General features: G+C 39.9%; 1 protein-coding gene across 9 annotated transcripts in view; it reads left to right on the top strand.

Moving 5' to 3' along the window:
• Window positions 1-17,674, top strand: part of GRM7 (glutamate metabotropic receptor 7) — an 820,225-nt gene that overhangs the window by 765,639 nt on the left and 36,912 nt on the right. For 2 of the 9 annotated variants that reach the window (XM_074313055.2, XM_074313053.2), the window contains exon 10: window positions 2,311-2,402. The exons of 2 other annotated variants lie outside the window; for them this stretch is intronic. In XM_074313055.2, the coding sequence (XP_074169156.1) occupies window positions 2,311-2,381 (71 nt within the window). In that variant the 3' untranslated portion in view covers window positions 2,382-2,402. Of the gene's footprint in view, window positions 1-2,310; window positions 2,403-7,053; window positions 7,187-7,293; window positions 10,265-17,674 lie in introns of those variants that run through there. 5 more of the 9 variants (XR_012489707.2, XR_012489705.2, XR_012489706.2 and 2 more) reach the window with 5 other exon arrangements.

Here is a 17,674-nt window from a genome sequence, read left to right as displayed (position 1 = left end):
CTAAGGAAAGAGTGATATCATAGATAGCAATTATACTTGGAAAACCAGTCTTTAGCAACGTAAACATGTATGTGTGAAGGGAAAAAGCAGTAGTGAAAAATTCAATGAAAATAGACAAGACTATACTGGTAGAAGGGAACATTTTTAGTCTATTTTATTTAATGCCAAATATAGCTCAAATTATCTCAAATTTCTGCACTTTGGTAGAAGAGACAAAGGAATTCTTTCCTCAAATTAAGCTGTCTGGTTAAAAAGAAACAAACAAAAGCTCAGACCAGGCACTTGGAGCAGGAACTTGTCTTTCCAAATGGGGAATTCTGTACTATTCTCTGACGGAAACCGAGGTGAAGTCGAGTTTATACTATGAGCTACAAAGTAAATAATGAAACAGAATCTCGCCCTCCCCCTTATCCGTTGTTGCTCTGCACACTGAGTCTCCATGTATTTCAATCTTCAGTGTTTTCATTTTTACCAGCTCTGCTCCATCACAGCAGCTTGCCCTCTGGCCCACGCGCTTCTACTCATCCGACGTCACGCTGCAGCTACGTGTCTACACAAAGCAAATTTATCTGTTGGCTTAACATAGGCTGAAATGAAAATTGCCCCAGCACAGCCTGATTTTCGCCCCCAACAAATTCAGCTTTCCTCTTAGGTGACTTCTTTTGTTAAAATGCCATTGTTTGAAAGAAAAACTTCTTTCTTTATGGAATAAACACAAAGTATGTGGGCACTACTGACATATCAGATGTTCAGAGCTGGGTGGATGCTTGTTGGTTTCCACCCAGAAAGGCAGGGGGCATAGAGGTGTAGCTCAGCTACATATTGGAATTTCATTTATGCAAACAAGATGTCTGTAGGTCAGGCTAGCGCCTAACTGAATTTGGATAGCTTATACCCAGCTACGCTGATGTCTTCTGAACATTCCTTCCCAAGAGGAAGGGCACCGCGAGCTCTGGTTCTTGGATCTGCATCCTGCATTTGGCATGTTGCTGGGCACCATTCTCTTGCTGACTTGGCAGGTGTATGTTGGTGGCAAACGTGTAGGTGCTAGATCAGCAAGAGGACTTGGTAATGCTTGGGTCTTAGCTTCTCAATGGCCACCAGGATCCTTTTCTAGTTGGATGGATCACATTAACTGAGGCAGCATGGCTTCATTGAGATGAGTGGGTAAGACCTGTTGCCTTCCTGGACTGGTCAGAACCAGAAGATGCTCTGTGAATTATCCTCTGGTCAGATGCTCTCCTCGTAAAGCATGTCAGTGCATAGTGATGAGCAGCCCTGAGCTACTTTTGTCCTAACTACCACCCGTTTTCTATGCTAATACCTCCTGGGCAGTTCAAAGCAACACTGAAGTTCTCTAGAAGGTCAGTAGCAACTAGAAATGTCAGGCAGGTGGACAGCTTGGAACACGCTCCCTTCTTAGATGTGGGGATGTATGACTTTTTAACTGACCCTGAAATAGAGGCCAGAGAGACACTATGTAAAAGACTAGTTTAAGTCGATGAGCATATTTATGGTGATGCACCTTTTAGAAGAATGATAATTTGCATGTACAATATAAAGTCTACAATATTTTAAATATAAGTTTGTATTCAGATGCTTTTTTTTACTATCATTTTTGTATGTACTGTAAGGAAAATATATAAGTAACCTGTGCTGTTCTCAAGGCAATTATCACATAATATAGTTGAACTGTCAATATAAGTAGATATTTGATTTCAACAAACACATATACAAAACTCAAACTGCTGGAAAATGGATGTGTGCACCAAAGTCTACATAAGTAACAATGCCGAGAAAATTCTGGAACACATGCCTGTGCTGTGTTGATTTGCTATGGGTTTTGTTTTGTTTTTGTGCTGCTGCTTCATTTGTTGGATCCCTAGCATTCTCAGCATTCTGTTATTTGTTTCATCCTTCTGGACTAACCACACAGGTCAGTCAGCGTGCCTGGAGTAGGCTGAGGGAGGGGAAAAAATAAAAAATAAAAAAGGATGGCAACAGGAAGAAAAAAGTGCTCTGACCCGATAGATAAATTACTTGGGGGCTGGTTCCCTCAACTGTTCCAGCTCAAGCAAGTAAAACCAAACAGCCTTAAACCAAGAGACACCAGTACTCCCATGTTCAGAGGTACCTGAATTGTGGTGAACTGGTCTACCAAAGGCGATTGAACCCACGAAATGAGTGGGCATGATGCCTATGGTCTCTAACACAGCCTCTTCTCCAAAAGGAAAAATAAATGAATGAATAAAAAGGAATCTTGTGTGAACACTTATTTTATACATACCTATATATTTACTTTTCCTGTAGACTGTATACCACCGGTAAGAAAGAGTGTACAAAAGTCTGTTACTTGGTACACTATCCCACCAACAGTATAGCTTTTACCTGCTTTCTAAAAGGTAAGAAACAATCTAATTTTTATTTATGTGTGTGCTCTTGTCTCTGCTGAGAATTAGAAATGTTTCTATGAAAATTGTGCATGATTACTGTAAATCTATTTGTATGAAGAAACGTGTTTTCAAAGACGATCAGTTAGCTGAGTGTAGGGCAGGGAGCTGCTCTAAGTCACGTGCCTGGTGTATTTTCTGAGGAACCTATGTATGAGCGTGTGAGCATTTGTCTTTTCTGAAAAAGTAGCCAATAGTGGCAGAATTGGTGCTGGTCATTCTGATACATGCTCTTTTTTAAAACTACCAATGGTAAGAGATTATTTCCAAATGTATGTTTTCACACTCTGGTTTTAGAAGACAATGTGGAAAACTTACAGGGAGGGAAGTGGGGTGTTTTGTAAGCCTAGTAAAAATGTTTGTTCTAGTTTTTTTAATTATTAAATACATTCAAAGAAATGTATACCTTCTCAGAAATGTATTCATTCGAAAAACAATGACTGTTCCTACCATCTTAAACCCCAAATGGCCTTGATTCCTTCTTTGCAACAAAGAAATAGAAAGCGTTTGCTGGTTGGGTGTGATAATGTGTTAATGATTTGTAGCTCATAGTTCTGCCTTAGAGAAACACTGAACCAACTTTAGTCATTTCACAGGACAGGGAACGGTTCAATGAAAGACCACAAGAGTCTAAAGATGAATTTCAATATTAGTCAAATGCAAGAATTACCAATGAATACCAAGGGTATTCAAACTAATAGCTTAAAAGAAACAGTGAAGGGTGTGATGTGTGAACTAGACATGGAATGGTCTGCTGTAAGAATAATAACTTATTCACCCTTGATATTTCCATATTATGCTGGACTCTCGCTACTGGATATATACTATGAAAGAATATTAGTATTATTATCTCTGTGTTTCAGCCTAAGTGATATTACAACATAGTGGAAAACAACACTTGCTTTGGCAAACATCCTTGTTCAGCTAGAGTCAAGGCAATCCAAACTGTGGGGAAATAAACAGTAGAAAACATGGAGTAAAGTTATTAAAATCACATGGTGGGTTTGAATAAAAGGTTCCCTTTTGATTTCCTCTAACCTTCCTATTGAGCTTATTAAAAAGAGAAATCTATCTCTAGAGCTGAGATTAGAACAGAGGTCATACCATGGTGGGGGGCTTATATTGCTTCATAATATGGCTAGTCTCTCTTTTCTATGTTGCTAATATGGGAGTTTTATCAGATTATTGCTATGTTTGTTTCCATCTTTGTTTTTGTAACGATATTCTAAACATACAAAAGATAATCTTGCATTTTTAAAAATCCATTTAGCACTGTAAGAGTACTTTCAAAGAATAATTACATTTTTCTGTTGATTTTAGATGGATGCCAGTAACTCAGTCCTTAATTTTGGATGTGCTGCTCACATAGTTATTTCCTTTTTCCATATCAACATGATCTGTCCTAGTTTTTAAATAGGGCATTCTCTTCCCCCAGTGAACATATAACTGTATCCCAGTGAGATTTCAAGTTTTTGCAGTACAAGTGCTTGTCAAAACACTGCAGCTCATCACTTTAATAGTCCTTTTACAGGAGACGGCCTCAGAATAAATGAGAAGAAATTTTCCCTGGGTAAAAATGATAGATTTAATCTCAATCCATTAAAAATTCTCTTTAGCTCCACTCTAAATTGATGTCTTTTGGTTTAAAGGGTACAAGGTAAAAATGTTTTAAGTGAATCATTCAGTTAAAAAATACTTTTAGAATGTGTTGTTTAGAAATAAACTTCTTGCTAGGATTGTCTTGTTTCAAAGATTTCGATTAGGTGTTCTCCTTTTCTGCCAACTTAAAGGTGCCTTTACAAATTAATGTTAAGCATCTGTAGAGCTAGTTAAAAAATAATGGGAATGGAAGTTAGTCTAAGTTAAATGTATTCAAAGACAGAAGTGTATCACTTTGTTCAGGCTACAATGAAACTGGAAAACTTGGGAGAACATTGAAAGAAACTTAATGGCATATGTTCAGATTCATTTCTATGTGGTTGTTTTCAGGGAGACAAAAATAGTAAAGAAAAATCTGTAGTCTCAAGAGTGAACTTCCATTCTACCATGCTAACGAAGCTTTCATTGCAGCCACCATGCCCCAACAAAGGCCCACTGTGTAAGCAAATCAAACATCTGCTTGTCTGCTTTTGAAAGAAGTAGGTTCAAATTCAGGCAGAATAGAAGCTAACCTGGTTTGGAAACACACTCCATACATTGCCTCTGTTTAATTGCACTCTCCTTCGACAAACACTATGGGCCAAACATCTACCGAATCAATACTGCCGGCATATTTTGTCTGACTGTTTATAAATTTTAAAACTCTGCAGTGTTATAAAATTCAATGGCATTGACTTTAAAATGCAATAATGAAAAACAAACAAACAAACAAACAAAGAAAAACACAATTAATCTGCCATCATCACCAGGTCAGGAAACAGGCTGTTTTGTGAGGAGGCAAATTTTCGTACCACAGGATGGTGTTCTAATGAAAAACAAAAAAACTAAACTTTGTTTTAATTCTGCAAATATGGACATTTAAAAGCCCTGAGTCTTTTTTTTTTTTACAAGGTATATTCTTCCAAGCAAGTACGCTGGTTATAATATTATTGTAATTTCATTACTTTATGAAATGGTATTATAAAATAATAATCTCTTGTTTTCTATAATTACTATAATGGGTCATTTCACATTTTTAAGTGTTGGGAACTGTATAATCCAACTGTTCATATCATGTTGAGACTCTCACTCTGCTTTAACATTCAATGTGATATCTCTTTGTTAACTAGAGACTCCCTCAATTTAAAATCCATTTTGCAACACTCTGTAAGTATAGCACAGCAAAGAATATGTTACCTGACCTCTGACATGAAGTCACCTCAGAAATAAATGCAGCTATAAATCTTTTTGGCATATTTCTTTCTGCATGAGCGCTCTGAAATACCATAATTTCTCTCATCGGGGTCTGATATTTCAGCCTCCTCCAAAGCCAATTAATATTTGCCATCTCTGTCCTGCCACTGCAATTTAACTTAAAGAATGGGATGAAATTTCCCATGGCTGGGATTTCTACTCATTCTTAGCATAAAAGAAACATGCACACTATGCCCCGAAGTCATGAAAACCATGTGAAGTTTTTATATGTAAGCATGTCACCACACTATCCAGCCAGGATTTATTAACTGTAAGAATATTCTTAATTGGGTCAATCAAAGAAACATTTGGCGAGCATTGCTTGTCCAGGTCAGCCTGAACTGACTAGGAATTAGAGGCAGGAGTGGACAATACCCTCAGGGAGCCCAGATCTGATGGAAGACTTGAAGCTAAACAATTATAATTCAGAGTGACAGGGACTCTTAGGAGAGGTCTGTACCAAGTGCTAGTGAGCTGTGTGTGAAGAGCATCACCTACTGTGTTTCTCCGAAAATAAGACCTAGCCGGACCATCAGCTCTAATGTGTCTTTTGGAGCAAAAACTCATATGAGACCGGGTCTTACATAAGACCCAGTATTATATATTATTATATTATATTATTATATTATATTGTATTATAAAGACCCAGTCTTATATCATAGTAAAATAAGACCGGGTCTTGTATTAATTTTTGCTCCAAAAGATGCATTAGAGCTGATTGTCTGGCTAGGTATTATTTTCAGGGAAACACAGTAAGAGGTATTGAGGTGGCCTTAAAAGATGAAGGACTGCAGACAGCCATAAAGAAAAGCCACTAAACACAGGAAATAAGTTTGCACAAAGAACCTGGAGTACAAAAGAATATGATGTGTCCTAGCTTGAGAAAGCAGTTCTGTGAGGCTGAAGTATTGGTTTTTTAAGGCACTTAGTTTCAGGGGCCGACACGGGGGAAGCAGCCCGGGAGGAGAGGGACCCAGTCACCTTTCTCCCTGTGCCTGTAGCCTAGGGCCTAGCAAACACTGTGTTCTCAGAAAATGTGTGTGGAATGAATGGTGTACAATACTTCACATACCAACTGCTCCTAGCCTTACCTAGAACAGAGTATGTACACAGCAAATATCTAATAAGTAACTATTTACTACTAATAAGAAAAGGCCAAAGCAACAGCCACAGCAAGTGGAGTAATATTCTTTCAGATTGAACCTCTAAGGTCACAAAAACTGCCCTGAGAAGGCAAGTTTTGACCTTGATGTCGCAGGTTTCATAACTATGTTGTAGTGTTTGTGTACAACTCTTAAAACTGACATTCAATGCTACATCTGCACTTGTCTAATTAATGTCTGTTTTAATGAGCTAACCCCAGGTGTAAAGCACAGTTTTATGCCAATTTCCTTTCTTTTATGGACCATGGATATCTACACTATTTTTATTTCAAAGGGCACATGAACTTCAAAATTACCATTAGAAATGGATCCTTAGTAATTGTTTTAAATGATTATACCTTCTAATTTGGTAAAAACATAAATAGTCAATTTGGTGGTTTTCCGATTGCTACATGCGTTTTCTTAGAAACTGGCATTAAGGATCGATGTTGTCTTTAAGGCCCCAAACATCAATTTCATTTGTAAAGCAACAGTGTGTCCTAAACCAAGGTCAGTTAATCTCTACAATCTTTCTTCCTCCCAATTACTATGAATGAACATCTTCTCAGGACTCAACTGATGGCGACTCTTGTTTCTGCCCACTAAAGATATGTCTCAGCTTCGCGGATTTTTTTCTTTTTTCTTTTGGCTGTACAAAGAAACTTGGATGCATTTTAAATTAACTCTCTCTAGGAATCAAAGGTAATCATTATTTGCCTTTATGATCTACATGAACATTCTCATTATTTCTTTTCTTTTCATGTTTAAAATTAGTTTTGAGTTCCCTTTATATCTCTATCCTCTTTTAGAGTATGCTCTGAGGACCCCAGCTTGCATAGAGGATTGAAGAAATGTCTCCAAAGCCTGTGCTTGCTGAGCTGACCCAAACACTTAGTAGAACAAGACAGGACTCAACACTCCCTCTTGCTGTAAGTGTTGGTCCAAGTATTGGTTATGACCTTGTGTGTGCTGTTTTCTTTTTCTGGCCAAGAATAAGGAAAACGACCAAAGTCCAGACCCTGGCTCTGATACTTGGGGTAGCATAAGCTTCATCACCTTGGGAACCTCTAAGCCATATTATCTCTGATCTTCAGTTTCCTCTTGGTTAGGATGTGAGCAAACTTCCTTGATGGGTTACCATGGAGATGTCATGGGAACATGTAAACAAAAGCCCTCCTTCATAAAGGGCTGTTTGTATAGAAGGTAGCATTGTTAGTCCCTGCTCATCTCTGTTTTAATTGGCTTTCTCTTTTTTTCTTTTTTCTTTTTTTCCTGTGGTTACATTTTCTTTTCTTCTCTCTCTCTCTCTCTCTCTCTCTCTCTCTCTCTCTCTCTCTCTCTCTCTCTCTCTCTTTCTTTCTTTTTTTGTCTACCGTAAGCCCTCAGAGTTGGAAGGGATGATATCCTGATTGCCTATGAAGTCAGGCAACCTTTTCTCTAGGTACAGCAAACTGTTTTGGAGATGGTTCGCTGTGGTCTTGTGACGGGTCATTAATAGTTTTTTGTCTTGGTGAAATTGACAGAGAAGGCTATCAGTCACTCAAGCAGGCTGCTGTGGGACAGCTAGGCTCATATCACCTGATATATGAACCACTCCATGTGATTAACTTTGACAGGTAACTTCAGGCTGGCTGGCAAACTGAAGAGCATTGTAAGTACAAATAACAGTTCTGGGATATGTCCTGAGTGATAGAAGAATGACTGAGTAGAACAGAGTCCCTTAATCTTTGCTTGTGAAAACACACTTGGTTTCCTTCCGAGGCCAGGATACTACAAAAAAACCAATTAACAAAACCTCTCTGAGATCTCCGCTGAGGCTTTGAAGTTTGGTATCTATCAAGCTTGCACCAAATATAGAACTGCCTTGGAAGGCCAGGCTCACTCATCTCAGTCTCCAAAGGGCCTAGCAGGGTGCTTTACAGCAATGTAATAATAGCAATAATATCCATTATGAAGATTATTGTACCATATTTTCCCTATTTCTACAGACTTACAGAGGGTTCTGCCATCCACTGAGACAAACCTTATTGTCCCCACTTCACCTAGGAGGCAACAGATTCAGAGCCGTGAAGCAACTTGCCAGAGACACACAACAATGGGTGGCACAGTGGGTGACTGAACCAGAGTCCTTTCTAATCAACTTTTCTGGAATTGAATGCAATAGGACAAAACGGTTCAGTCTACATCATCCATCTAATCAGCATTTATTGTTCTGATCAGTTGATTCCTGAAGTTAAGTTAGACCCTCCAGGGCGTCAAGGTGAAAATCATAATCTAATTTCAGGGCCATTTTGCAAGGAGATGTGCCTTTTTTTCCCCCCTTAATGGTACTGAAAATGATAAGACTGCTTAATATTGTTTCACCTACTTTTGGATTCTTTTGGTGGGCTGAAAAATTAAAAAGTACAGTTCCTGCCTCAAAGAAAAATGGCCTTCTGGAGCTGGAAATGATGAACTCTTGAGAATTCATTGAAATCCTCTGACTAAACATAATTGAGGCCTGCTGGTCATCCGGGGCTGAGAGCAGCCTGTTCAGAGTTAAGATCCCATGTTATCATATATTGATGGAGGTAAGCAGACTCCATCTTTGCATAAGGTGATCAAGTTTGGCATGGGAACCCAAGCAAAGGAAATTAAACCCAGAAGAGGATTTGCTAACATTAAAAAATGGTCCTTTCCTCTCACACAAATGTGAAAAGCTAATTCCCACCACAGTGTCATCCCCTGTTCCTTTTCTCTCTGCTTTTGCCATAGCTCTAGAAAGAAACTGACCATCAGGTCATGGTCATCCGTGTTAGCTGACGATTTGATTAAGCTGGCCACTGCAGGATTAGCTGGAAAAATGCTAGATTTTTGTTCTAGGAACTTAATTCCTCTTTCCCTCGTGTTTATCATGTTTGCACATTTCACTTGCACCCTAAGTTCCCGTGGTTTACCAAAGTCCAGACTGAGACTTGAGCTGTTGTTTCTATGCAGGTGAAAAGTGTAATCACAACTGACCACCTACACTGGTGTACAGTCAGGTGATTGCCCACGGCAAGTATGTTTTGGCATCCTTCTAAGTATCTCGTGGAGGCTTTGCTACCTAGGCCACCATGAATGTAATAAATGGAAAAAACCTTGTCTAGTTTCTAAGACAGGGTTAGTCCAGGGTGGTACCCCTCATATACCAGACATGTCCTCTCAACATTCTGAAATAAGGAGAAATTACACCACAGAAGTCTTGAGACCTTGGCCCATGACAACCCTTTCTTGGGGCTTTCGGATTGACACCAATGCCACCAAATGGGGGATAGATCCATACCATGACACAACCCTAAGAAAGCCAGTCTCTTCCAGAGTACTGGATACTTAGTCTATTCTGGGTCATGGAGCAGAGACAGTAGCACCAATGGGGGCTCCTATCCAACAGTCATATAAAGGGAAAGAAAGTAAAATCGGGGATCAGCATGTGAGACTACCGTTTACGTCAAATGGGCAAAATGTTGACTCCTTAGAAAAGATCATCTCTCTGTGCCTCAGCTTCCTCGTCTGTAAAATGGTGGGTATGGGGACTAAATGAAAGCGAAGCACTTAGAACAGAATTTGGCACAGTAGCCATTCAAATGTTAGCCATCAGTGTTGCTACTGTGTCACCTGAAATTAACTGGATGTTTCTGCTTGTGTTTCCCTCTAGGAAAGAACTTGGAGATTCCAATCTGCCCCTCTTCCATGTGATTTCATGTACCCATTCTCTTTCTGTACCATCCACAATAAAGTTTGAGACTGCCAAGTAATCAATCCACCTGCCTCTGATTTTTGTCTAGGAACACCTGCAGCTTTTCAGAGTGAAATGTCAATACATCTCCCGTCTTGCCTTCAACCTATTTAGTATTGATCATTTTGGGAGCAATGGCGCCTTAAAGCCAAAATTTACTGCACCACCAAAGGAGCCACGTGGGGCACCACATTTAAACACACCGAGCTTTCATTTACTTTCACAACACAGTGCCTGTTAGTACCCAGATATTTAAAGAAAATACCAAGGACCGATTTTAAAATGCTATTTATGGCAGAAAATTTGCCAAGAAGAAATCTTCTGAAATGCATTTGAATGTATACTTCGTCTAATTTAAACCCATTGTCCCCTACCCTGGGGACAAATGTCACCTGTACTCAACAATCTTCCCCAGAGATTCTGACACACGTCCAGGTTGGGGAAATCTTTTGGAAAATCCTGCCTGATAATCAATACATGAGACATGACGTTGATGTGATGGCCTTCACACAGCCGAGCATTTTCCAGGATATTAAAAAGATTGATTAAAAAAAAAAAAGAAAGAAAAAAAAAAATATATATATACATATATTTTTTTTTTTTTCAAGTTTATCACACCAATGGCATCCACCACATTCCCAGGAAGTCTTCTCTAGCTGTCTGGTAGCACTGTGAGAAGCGATTTCAAGGTCTTCTCTCAGGAGGTCTTTCAGACTGGTTTTGCAGACTAAATAAAGACAAAGCTAATTGCTGAGCTCTATTACTGGAGTGGAAAACATAGCACCACCCTTGTGTGAGGCTGAATCTCCATGACAACACCTGATAAAAAGCTGGATTAATATTTCTTTTTTTTCCTTTACTTAGTGGGTCACGGGGGTCATAGCCTTCTGTAGGCAGCGTGAGTTGATACATCCTTATGCAGTTTTTCCAAGTTACTCAGTAGGGCAACCTGAATTTATTTAGCCCTGAAGTCCCCAAAGAGATTACTATTTTAAAATCATTTTTCATGCTTTTCTGCCAAGTCAGGCAGGTAGTGAAAACCATCAGGTTCAATTACACTGTGGTTAATAAATTCGCCATCTCCTGGAGAGGCAGGCTGGTGCACAGGTTAAGAATGAGAGTGCCAGTGCATTGACTCCTGGATGCTTCACCCTGCTCAAGATTGTCATGTGGTGCAATGCTTACTCTCAGTGCATCAGTGGTTTCATCTGCAAAGTGGGTACGATATTAATAAATACCTCCTAGGGCTGTTAGGATTAATTTTAGTTAACATATATAATACAAGGTGTGATCACAAAATACGATGAATGTTTAAATTTAAAAAAGAACGTATTACAGTGAAAGACACATTGCCATTAATCCCCCTCAAAACACTCGCCCTTACTTCAAACACACTTATCCCATTCTTCTCGCCACTTTCTGAAGCAGTTCTGGAAGCCCTCTTTCATGAGTGTCTTTAGTTGCACTGTCATGGTTGCTTCAATGTCCTGAATCAATTCAAAATGTTTACCTCTCATGGTCATTTTGACTTTGGGGAAGAGCCAGAAGTCACACAGTGCCAGAGGTGCCAGATCTGGTGAGTAAGGTGAAAAGGTGAATGGATTTCTGCCAAATGTTTTTAATTGACAGAAATTGCTGCACCAGAAGCGATGTGTGACATGGAACGTTGTCATGATGGAGGATGAAGTAAAGACATTCACGAAAGAGGACTTCCAGAACTGCTTCAGAAAGCAGCAAGAATGATGGGATAAGTGTGTTCGAAGTGAAGGGGAGTATTTTGAGGGAGCTTAATGGCAATATGTCTTTTACTGTAATATTTTTTTAAACATTCACTGTATTGTTTGATTGTACCTCGTATGCTTAATATAATGCTTGGCATATAAGATAATGTTCAATAATTAGCTATTACTCTTCTTACTATGAATATTACCAACTGAGTTATAGCTGCTCAGTTTATATGGTAGGCATTAGTCACACACAGCTATTTGAATTTAAATTAATTGGAATGAAATACAATTAAAACTGGTGTTCCTCAGTCACACTAGCCACATTCCAAGGTCTCAGTGGGAACACACAGCCAGTGACCACTGTATCACACAGAAAGTTACAAGATATTGCCATCATCACCAAAAAGTTCTACTAGGCAGTACTGAGCCATAGTCTAGAGAAAGTAAAGCAGAAAAGAAGAATTTCCTTCATAGAAGATATATGTTTTGTTCTTAGCTCTCTATTGATTGTAAATATAGTCTCCAGTCTCTGTCTGAGCATGGGGGCCACTTCTTTGGAGCATTTCTTTTGCAGCATCTCACAAGTGGTTTACACTGTGGAGTGGTCAAAAAAAAAAAATTGTTTTCCAGAAATATATTTTTTCACCATTGGGACAATTATCCCCATTTCTTTCCTACGCTATTTATTAATACAATGCTCTGTATTTATTGATTCTAAAGTTACACATAATTCTTGAAAAGCAGGCAAAGTGACAACTGTGTAGTCATCACGTGTGTTGTAGTGGAACTGTGTAACTAGCGGAGAGGATGACTTTCATAATCACCATCCAGATGGAAGCGAAATACGGATTCACTAGCCATATCGATGTTGTTCAATAGCAGAAAAGCCAAGTTCAGTATTCAAGAATGTAAACACGTGCCTTCATTCAATCTCAAACAGCACATTTCCAGGCACTTTTCACCTATGATTGGCCAATTTTGGAATTCTGTTGTCAGCTGGGAAAATCTTGGTCCTTTTCCTCAGAGTCAAATTGACACGTCTTATTTGTGCTGTACTTGGTGAGTCCCTGCCTTCACTTCCTGGCCAGGGCTACATAAATGTTTCAGAGTGAGGGAAAAATAAAGGCAAAAAAGGAAAAGCTATCTGTCATTTTCAACAAGCAGAAGTTTTATGTGCACCATGAACCATTAGTAATGCTATGTATTGTGTAGAGGCGTCTCTACTATCAATTTATATTTTGGGAGAACTTTTACTATAAAACTAGTGTGGAAAGCGAGGAACAAGAGCCAGTGTAATATAGTTAATCCCAGACCAGTTCTGCCAAACTGGTTGAGTATACTACAGGTGAAGAGACACGTTCGTCAGCCTCGTGGCTGCTCATTCCAGATCTCAAGCTGTAAAAGCTGTAAGGAGAGGGAAAATAAAATCTGCCTCTTTCTATTTTTGAATTCTCATTCAAGCTATACATGTTTTAAGGGAAAAATGCCAACAGAGTATGCTGATCACTAAATATTGTCAATAAAACAGTACCGACGGGTCTATGTTCCAGAAGTACAGAAAAAGAGAAACAGAAAATTCTACATATTATTTTAAAAATTACGTCATCGGTGAACTGTCACCATCAGCTTGCCACTGTATAACATTTTATAGTTTTATCATATGCCTGCACATGCAGCATCTCAGTCCATCACACTGAAGTAGTGGCATCTTCCTCCTCTAAAGATATGCCAACTATAGCTCAGGGGCTAGGAAAACGTCCAAGACATTAGTGACAGACGTAGCTTTAGAACCCATTCGGACCCCATTATACTCTAGTTTCTCTTCATTGAAGAGCTGCAATATCTTTAGACTGAAAAGGTCATTTTTAAGGCAAGGAAAGAAAAAAAAATCTCTCATTATAGAAGATTTAGATTTACAGTACTGAGTGGGAGAAAAACAACATTTTTTTTTTCTTCTACTGATAGATAACCACCAGCAATGAGTAGGCTGGTTAGCTTATCAATGGGAAGGTAAATGGCTCAAGCCAGAATGGAGAAGATGGATAGCGACAGATGAAGGAGTGAATTATTAATACCAGATAACAGAGTGTGCTGTGCATCTCGCTAAGGCTAGGAGGCTGTTATGGCTGGAGAGTGTATTGTGTGTGACGGGAGGGAGGGAACAGGACTCTGTGTTGTGCTTCATTTAGCTTTGGCCTTTCAACGCCATTATCGCCTGGGTTATAAAGACACTGCATATGCCCAATTTAAGTGTAGGCTTCTTATTTTAAAGCAAATGGTTGTGTTAGGCTTACTTAAAAGGGTACATCACGTCTGAAAAGAAAGAGGGAAGTTTACTATTTATTTTGTCTACTCGTCCTCTCCTCAATGGAGCCTAACCCCAAACCCACCAACGTGACTGATGGAACCCTTGCCAGGAACTGGGCATAAAAGGCTGAGACAGAGTGGGCTGCGGCTCCTCCAGGAGGTCACAATCCAAAGGAGAAAGCACAACAACTAACTCCTGTCAGACAAGATGTGTGGATGCATAGAAGTGGGGAAGGCTGAGAATAGCCATTTGCTCTCATGGGGTGACAAGGGAACTTTCTAACTGTGGCTTTAAAATGGGGGCAACGGGAAAGAGTGTGTTCCAGATAGAGGGACTATCCTAAGTAAAGTCAAAGTACATGAAATGAGGCAACATTATTAGTAGCAGTGTCAGGTAATGGATATTGAGTACTTTCTGCATACCCACCACTGTTCCAAGTACTTAACATGAATGAGCTCATTTAGTCATAATAACCTTATCCCATATGCATCATTAGACCCGCTTTACAGATGAGGAAAGTGGGGCACAGAGATTTTAAGTACCTTTCCCAAAGTCACACAGCTAATACATGTAAGAAGAGGGTAGAAGTTCAACCTTCGGGGCCCAGAAGACATGCTTCTGACCCCTGTACTCCCTTTCAGTGATAGGTACATGGGGTGTTTGAGCAAGATCCATTTCCAGGACAGCTGTATCCAGGGCATCACAGCCATGGCACTACTGACATTTGGGGCTAGACAACTGCTCCTGTGCATCATAGAGTGTTCAGCAGCATCTCTGGTCTCTAACCACTAGATGCCAGGAACATCTCTATCCTGCAGTTGTGCACATCAAAAATGTCTCTGGACAAATCTCTGTAGACATCACCAAATGTTCTCTGAGGGCACTTATGCCCCACCTGAAAATCACTGGACAAGCATATGACGTGTGACATTGGAAAAAGGCAGAAAATATATTAGAATTCAACTATAAATATCCTGAAATTCTATTCTGAAGGCTGTGGGAATGTAACCTGTAGCGAGAAAGATGCCACTTGGGGTTTAGCAAGGGAGGAGTAGCAGAAAAGAGAACTTGAAGAAGCATGAGGGCAGAAGGCACTGCGAGAGACAGCACAGACACCAGAGATCTCAGCTAGAAGCAGGATGCATTCTCAGACTTCATGCACTGAGTGTTCGAAAATCCTAAAACTGAAGATAGCAAAGGGTCATCTATGAGAACAGTACAAGGCAGCCATTTCACCCACTGGTCCCTGGAATGGGACCAATCCCTGACCTGAAAGCTCAAATCTCAAACTTCCATTTTAAGTAAGAAAGCTTCTGAAGCTGGGGGTGGGGGGGACTGAATACCCAATTTTCTTAAGAAACTCCAATATCAGATTTCATGTCATAGTTTATCTGTGAACACAGTATGTCAACTTTACAGCAGCCATTTACACAGAAATATTTACTGGGCACTTGACAACCATGGAAACAATGGAAATATTCTTGCCCCAAATCTCTGAGGTGGACAAAACATCAAGCCAAGACAAAAAAGATCTACACACCTTCTAAATAGTCTACAATAAACGTGTTACTTTTATAAAACAGAAGATGATTTTTATATGATCTAATTGAGAACCATACCTCAGGTGGTGAATAAACACTGACCTAATTGTACAATTCCATCCACTCTTCAAACATCAGCTTTCTCCTTTTCCATTACCTGTTTTGGTCTCTAGTGAGTTCTTTACCCTGTCATTAGGAAGAATTCTTAGAATAGAAAGGATTATCTTTACCCTCTTTGCAAGACTGCCTTGATCATTTTGAATCAAGTGCAGATCCAAGCTTCTACCCAACACCATAGTTTTGAAGATGGATTTCTCTGAAGAAGAATAACTTGATTGCCTATAAAGTTATATGATCGCAGAGGAAGTAAGCAATGTATCTCTGACAGAAAGCCAGCCTAGGGTCAGAGTCAAGGGCTCTTGAATCAAACATGGCCCAACTCTGGCACAAACATCTTCCCATCTCAGCTGCCTCAGATGGCAATATGAGGATTTCAATACCCTTATTAACCAGATTCTGTTGTGGTTGAGTGAGATGGCACAAGCTAAAGACCTGGGATACTGTCTGATGCATGGCTCACATTCAGTAATTGGTATCCCTTCCCATCCGACCTTTAAGTGAATCATTCAGGACTCTGAGGAGATCAGACCTACCTTGGAACCTCCTGGAGACTCCTGTGCTCAGATAAGGAAGTGATCTGCGTTCAACAAGAGCACCTCGTGGTCACTTTGTGAACCTCCCTCAACTCAAGGCAGAAATCTGACCCCACAACCCATTTCACTGTGATCTCAATGACAGTTGGGAGGATTGGGAGGCTGGAAACATAGGATCCAAGCCTCTCTGCATAAGCAGTTCTCCTGGGAATAACATTCAGGCCCGCAGCTTACATTGCAGTGGGAAAAAAGACGTAATAGAGAACATTGTCTTCAATAGTTTTGTTTTAAAAAAGATAAATAGAACGCTTAAGTCTAGCTCAGGCATTTGGCTAATGACTTGAAATCTTAAACAGCTGGAGTTTTCCTCAAGCTTTACAGTTTGCCTTTGAAGAAGACTGCTAAGCTTTTAGACTCCTCATCGATAGTAAATAGATTTAGTCATAAATATCCTGTAATATGAGCTTTGTTCCTTTTATTCGGAGGCAAGTTGTAATGTCTGATGAAACATGACAAATCATTACAGAGCAGCCATTGTATGGGCGGGAAAAGCCACCAAGAAGTGCAGTTTCTGCATTGATGAAAGGCATGTGAAGACATCAAAACCCAACATCTGCCAAGCATTGTTGGGGAAAAAAGGACACTGGGCAATGTCTTGTGGCATTTTAAGGACAGCAAACAGCTGGCATGAATGGGAGTCATTTTAAGATGTCAGGAAGAAACTCAGATCACAGGATTAGGTGATCTATCCTCATTTCATAGGTGACTCCTTCCTTCCCTTGAGAAGTGAAAATGCTGTCTTCTCCTCCAAGACAGATGTTAACAGAACGCAAGCAGCCAGAAAGTGCAATTGATAAAATCCCAAGAGGGCAGCGAAAATGAAGCATTTCTACCCCCTTTCCTCCAGGGAACGGGAAGATGACATTGTTTAGACTATTTGGGGACTGCGGATACCGAGCATAGGGTTGATACCAGCGACAGCCTACGATTTGCTTGGGACTGTGCAACAGTGAAAAGCGTTGGCAGAGCAACAGACAGGACCTTTCCTGGCACACTGCCCAGTCTTTCCCCAAAGGTGCTTTCATTCTCAATACCATGGATTCTCCGTAGTCATTGGAGGCCCAGGTCCTGGGGCCTCATACAGGCGAGAAGACACATGTGGTCACCTTTATAACTTGCTATCCCTTCAGGCTTCAATAAGAGT

Source organism: Rhinolophus sinicus, chromosome 5 (genome assembly GCF_057876585.1).
Source record: "Rhinolophus sinicus isolate RSI-liver-muscle chromosome 5, RSI-T2T, whole genome shotgun sequence".
Taxonomy (NCBI): Eukaryota; Metazoa; Chordata; class Mammalia; order Chiroptera; family Rhinolophidae; genus Rhinolophus; species Rhinolophus sinicus.
The sequence above is the reverse complement of the archived record's forward strand: the minus strand, read 5'-3'. Positions and strand labels throughout refer to the sequence as shown.